Genomic DNA, 6,058 nt, shown 5'->3' with positions numbered 1-6,058 from the left:
ACACACCACACACACACACACACACACACACACACACACACACACACACACACACACACACACACACACACACACACACACAACACACACACACACACACACACACACACACACACACACACACACACACACACACACACACACACTCTCTCTGTTAGCATCTGTGAGGAGAGTCTACTTGGTAGTAGTGGGTTACCAAAAACCATTCAGCAATTTTATTTGACAATGGGGGAAAGTAGTATTAGTATACTGGTATTAGTATAGGTAGTGTAGTACAAGTAGTGCTATGAAGCAGACTAGCTCTGTACAATGTCACATCTAAAGAAAGATGGCTGTTGTCCATGTGCTTGTTCATTTTCTTTTCTGCTGTGCACCACATGCATGTTGAATGAGCAGAAGCTGTGAGGATTACAAGAAATTCTATCATGTGTTGTCTGTCCCCCTCACCCAAAGGTCACCATGATAACCCAGGCTGTTCTCTCTCTCCTCTCTCTCTCTCTCTCTCTCTCTCTCTCTCTCTCTCTCTCTTCCTCTCTCTTCTCTCTCTCTCTCTCTCTCCTCTCTCTCTCTCTCTTCTCTCTCTCTCTCTCTCTCTCTCTCTCTCTCTCTCTCTCTTCTTGTTTCTGTCTGCGTCTCTCTCTGTCCTTGTTTTAAAAGTCTTCGATATAGAGCCAGTTTTGATGAATAGACTTTATACATCTTGGTGCAGATCAAATCCAATTCCGCTAAAGCACGTCTTTCAATAATTCAGATTGTTCAATAATGATATAATTAATTAATGGTAATATGCTTTCCGGTATCTTATGAGGATCTGTATTATGTTCTATTGCATTAGCTTTATAGCAGTGAAATTAGGTCATGGTGTTATCCAGCGTTAGGAGCATTAGATCAATCACTTCCTGTCTCTGAGGAGGGATAACCAAGAGCGGAGACCGAGGGCAATGGAGGAGAAAAGAGCCTGGGTATATATGAAAACTGTTATGGCGACGAGAAGGAACTAAATACAAATCCTACAGAAGGTAGGAGGGGGATAAACAGCCGCCCTCTTATCAAACATCTCTGCACCGCCACCTCTTTTCTTTAGTTTTCCCATTTTGGTTGTAAAACGCATCTGGAAACAGAAGATATTACAGATGACTGGAGTCTTATGTTTTCACATCTAGAGGATAGCTGCAGAGCTGTGCAGTGTGCTCCCTACCACTGCTACTGCTGCTGCAATATGTTACCATGAATAAATAAAGCAGCTGGGCTGAGAGTATGATAGCAGAGAAAATAGCATTCATACAGCGTGTACAGGTCGTGGGAGAGTGTTGTGGAGATAGTCTAGTCTCTGTAATGCATGGGGATTATTAAAGCGAAGTTAGGCAGCATGCCTATTGAGCCACATAATAAATAATTCAGCTGACTGAGGCTCTGCTTGCAAGCCATGTCAATGGCATGGATTGTATGGCTCACACCTGATTGGGCACCTAAGCCGATAGTTAGCTACTTTTGTATTCCAGGTATGGATTTTAGAGGGGCTTTGGTTGAGGTGACACAAAAAGCCCAGTGGGTAAAAGCCCACTTACAGAATGTGATTTTTTTAAACCCTGTAGACTAAAGGATTGTGTGGAGTGTCAGTATAAATGCTTTACTGTTAATACTGATATATTAGCTGAGCACTGGAGAAATGAGCTGGCAGCCAAGTGGATTGTTGTTTTGCTACCCAAAATGCTAGGCTTTGATATCATACCTTGTGTTGTGAATGTGATGATCAAGGAAAAATGCTGAATGCTTACAGGAAGGGATAGGGATGGTTGTAATGACTTTATTGAGAAAGAATGATTTACATGCCTGTGATATGTGGTTGCCACTTAGCTATCTTAAGATGAAGGCACTAACTCGCTCTGGATAAGAGCATCTGCTAAATTACTAAAATTAAAAATCGAAAATGTAATGCTTATAGGGAAAGGGATGGGGGATGTGTAATGCTGACAGGAAGGGATGTGTTAATTGCTGCAGGAAGGATGTGAAGGATAGGGATGGGATGTGCAATGCTCAGAGGACGGGATGGGGATGTGTGATGCTCAGAGGAAGGGGTGGGGGATGTGCAATGCTCAAAGGTGATGTGTGTGTGTGTGTGTGTGTGTGTGTGTGTGTCTGAAAGGCAGAACAAACCAAAGCAGCCAGTTTGGTTTTTCGAGAAACTCATCCACATCCAACTCTGACATTCGCCTCAGCACAAACGGTCACCCAACCTGTCACTCCAAATCTGTGACCTTTGGTTTTTGGTAGCCGGTGTACAGCGCTCTGCAGGGCAGTCTTCACTTCTACGCAGTGGCAGTCTGGCAGTCTTCTATTCATGTGGTATTACTACCTGTGGACTGGTGCACCCTGGTCTCTTCCTGGCTGAGCTGCGGGCGCTCACTTTCACAGACACAGCACAGCTCTTTAATTGGAGCACTATCAGCGTGAGCTAATGCCACTTCAATTACCTGCCCATAAACCCCATGGTTAAGACAGAGCAGCACTGCAGAGCCCACAGCTGACAGAGAGAGCAAAGAGAGTGAGAATGTCTGTGTGTTTGTGGCATCATTTGGAACTGGACACCAATGTGAATATAAATATTTACACCATTATTGTTTAAAGGGAATAGCAAGGCAAGGCAACTCCCATGATGACTAATGGGGTAAATCTAGTCAGTCAGTTTCCCCATGTCATAAAAGGCTTCCTAGAGTTGAATAGGATAAGTGTGTTGTAGGGAGAAAGTGACCCTAAGCTTAGTTCAGGGAAACATCCTATTTTATGATACAAGGATACAGGATACAATTATGGCACAGAGACGATTTCCAGATGACCTCCCCCGCATGTCTGAGAAACACACACAGGAACATTTGATAGAGAAAAACAGATTTGGTTTGGAATCTTTGTTTGACAAGAGTGATTCCTGTTTGTTTACTAGTAACGTGGTGGCATTTGGTGACCTCTCTGGTTCGGTGCTAGACGCTGTGTGATTTCACCAGTGACTAAATTCGCAGTGACAATCAGATTCTGAGTCTTGCTGTATGGCATGCTCTCATCAACATGACTCCGTCTTAACTTATAAATCACAAGAGACTCCAGCATTGCAAACCGGCAGAGAGATTTTTCCGGCTATTCCATCATATCTGATTCTGAGATGCCCACTTTTCCATTCAGACTAGAGGAAAGGGTTACAGGGGTCATCAAAAGTTAATCTGCCATCAAGGAACAGTATGACATGGAGCCCATAGTAAACTATATGATAGAAAAAACATATTTCATCATCTACAATTCAATTTCATGTCATCTATTTCCCTGGGGGAATACATTATCTGTCAAAAAAAGATTTCAWWTTTTTTTTTTCATTCCAGGATTATAGACTTTCAAGGAACATATCTTTCGATTTCAACAACTGTGCATTTTCTTTAAATAAATCACCCTCTCAACTTTACTTTCCTGCCATATTGCAGATAGAAGTAATTAAGTCGAACAAAGTACCTTAGCTCAATTAGCCAACCAAGCCAACCTCTGAGTATCCCCCAGGTGAATATCCTGTCGGAAAGGAATGATAAATGACCTGCACTGGACCACTAACCAAAGGATAGCATGTTAGTATGTTCAACACATCACATGAGTCACAACACACAAACATAGCAGTGGCCATGTTTAACACAGTCACTCACAACACAACATAACACAACACAACACAAACAAAAAGTAATGGCCGGAGGGAGGGAGGCTGTTTGTTGGGCTGTTGAGCATACCTGACCCTGCAGAGTTTGGGCTCTGGTTGGTGGCTAGCAGTGTGATGAAGTCCTGGCAGGTGTTGGGCTGCAACAGTGGGCTGTCGTCCAGACAGAGGTCAATGATGAGGGCCACCGCCTTCTCACAGTACATATCATGGTCCTCTCTCTCCTCCGCAGAACTCATTCTCCTCTGTGAGCCTGAGTCCCACACAGTCTTTAGCTCTCATCCAGGACTTGAGAAGTAAAGTGGGGGAAAAGCTAAGGCAGAAGAGTGATGGTGATGGTGATGGTGCTGCATGAAAAATAGATGCAACTTCCCGCTCTCCTCTTATTCTTGCTCTCTCTTTGCCTCTCAGGCTCCTGGATGTACAGCCAGTCAGTGTCAGTTGTGTGTGTCTGTGTGTGCGTAAAAGAGAGTGTGTGGGAGGGGTCTTAATGAAGCAGTGGGACCCCCCAGGTATTCCTGGAGCAGGAGTGTTGCATCATGCCATATCCATGCTTAGAAAGATAGAGACAGAGGGTGGAGAGAGACAGAGAGAGAGAGGTCTTCCTACAGATATTTATCTTATGCACTCACTCATGTGTACGTAAATGTGTATAATGTAGAAGACTGTACATGTTACTTTGACTAGGGATGATAGGAGTCGCTGTATTTCAGAAATTCAACTCAAATGCTGTTTAAATACTGTACTCAAACACTGTACATGTCTATTTTTTACCATGCAGGTGTGACACATGAAAATTAGTTCTAAATTATTCCAAATGTTTAAAAAAATACATAAATGGAAGGTGCCCACATGAAAAAATACCTTTGTTTGCTATAGAATACTACAGTACATACTATTGTAGTAAACTGTAGTATACTGTTGAATACTATACTACACACTGTAGTATCTCTTGATAATGTGTATTATTAACTATAAAATGGTGTAGTATATTGTAGAATACTATAGTAAACACTACAGTATACTACAGTCCGCAAAAACCCTACAGTAAATATTACAGTAATGTTCACAAAAACACTACAGTCCACAAAAAGTTTTTTAACTGTAGTAATACTACAGTAATTAATTTGCATGCCTTGCCCATTGTCCTTCCCCTTATCCCAAATTGTGCCACCCATAAGTTAGAAACCTACATGCAAAGTATAGACCATATATTGTGTTCAATACAGGTTACAGAAAAGAGCAGAAGCTCTGAACTATCCGTTCAGACTGTAGTATACTACTATAGTATACTATAGTAATATCTGAAAACACTGTAGTTAATACTATAGTATACTACAGTCCGCAAAAACACTGCCAGTTTTTTAACTATAGTATTACTACAGAATTTATACTATAGTAAACTATAGTATTTTTTAATGTGGGTATTAATGGAAATGACTATTTAAGTGTGAGAGAAATATGCATATGAATTGTGGTATATGGGCTGAATCACATGTGATATATAAACAAATTAATCAATTTGGTGTTGCTTTATTATGTAATCTATTTATTTCCAAGACTGATAATGATATCAAATACAGCTGCTAACCCACTCATGCTGCACCCTGCTTGTGACATAATACAGTGTGAAAGCAAAGAGAGAGAAAGAAAGAAAGAGAGAGAGAGCTAGAGAGAGAAAAAGAAGGAGAAATAGAGACAGAAAGAGAGAGGCTCCAGCCACAGAGGTTGGATTTTCAGTGTTCCGTAATCTGAGCCAGGATTATGAAATCGGAGTCCAGATTAGGAATATATAGATTTATTGACAACTATTGCAAAGATGATCGCCACCACTCAGCAAAACATGCCCTCTGACATGGTAAAGTCACTTTACACACATTTTAATTCATTCTTCAATTCAATAGTATTGTTTATTAAATACTGTACATAGGAATCATCCATCTGTCTGAATTGAAAAGTCATACAGGAGAACTATCCAGGATCGATTTCCTCAGGAGGTATACAATTCAGTTATTACTGTCTAGTCTTGTGTTTTTCATGTTAAAGTCACGTTTCTGCTCAAATCTGTCTCCAAAGGTCTGTACGCTACCCATGTGCATAGATCTATACACTCTTAGAAAAAAAGGTACCCTCTAGAACCTAAAAGGGTTCTTYGGCTGTCCCCATAGCAGAACCCTTTGAAGAACCCTTTCCACAGAGGGTTCTACATGGAACCCCAAAAGGTTCTACCTGGGACCAAAAACGGGTTTACCTGCAACCAAAAAGGGCTCACCTATGGGGACAGCTGAAGAACTCTTTTGGAACAATTTTTTCTAAGCGTGTAGACAACAATACTTTATTTAAGTGTCTATGTGCTGCTGTTCCTTT

General features: G+C 41.3%; 1 protein-coding gene and 1 pseudogene across 1 annotated transcript in view; one reads left to right on the top strand and one right to left on the bottom strand.

Annotated features, from left to right (window-relative positions):
* Window positions 1–4,125, bottom strand: part of syt6b (synaptotagmin VIb) — a 44,107-nt gene extending 39,982 nt beyond the window's left edge. Inside the window, exon 1 of the mRNA XM_023989296.2 lies at window positions 3,765–4,125. Within this exon, the coding sequence (XP_023845064.1) occupies window positions 3,765–3,930 (166 nt within the window). The 5' untranslated portion in view covers window positions 3,931–4,125. The remainder of the gene's footprint in view (window positions 1–3,764) is intronic.
* Window positions 4,126–5,510: 1,385 nt separating this feature from the next.
* The window catches only part of LOC111968722 (inactive dipeptidyl peptidase 10-like), a 27,576-nt pseudogene continuing 27,028 nt past the window's right edge, over window positions 5,511–6,058 (top strand).

Source organism: Salvelinus sp. IW2-2015, linkage group LG1 (genome assembly GCF_002910315.2).
Source record: "Salvelinus sp. IW2-2015 linkage group LG1, ASM291031v2, whole genome shotgun sequence".
Taxonomy (NCBI): Eukaryota; Metazoa; Chordata; class Actinopteri; order Salmoniformes; family Salmonidae; genus Salvelinus; species Salvelinus sp. IW2-2015.
The sequence above is the reverse complement of the archived record's forward strand: the minus strand, read 5'-3'. Positions and strand labels throughout refer to the sequence as shown.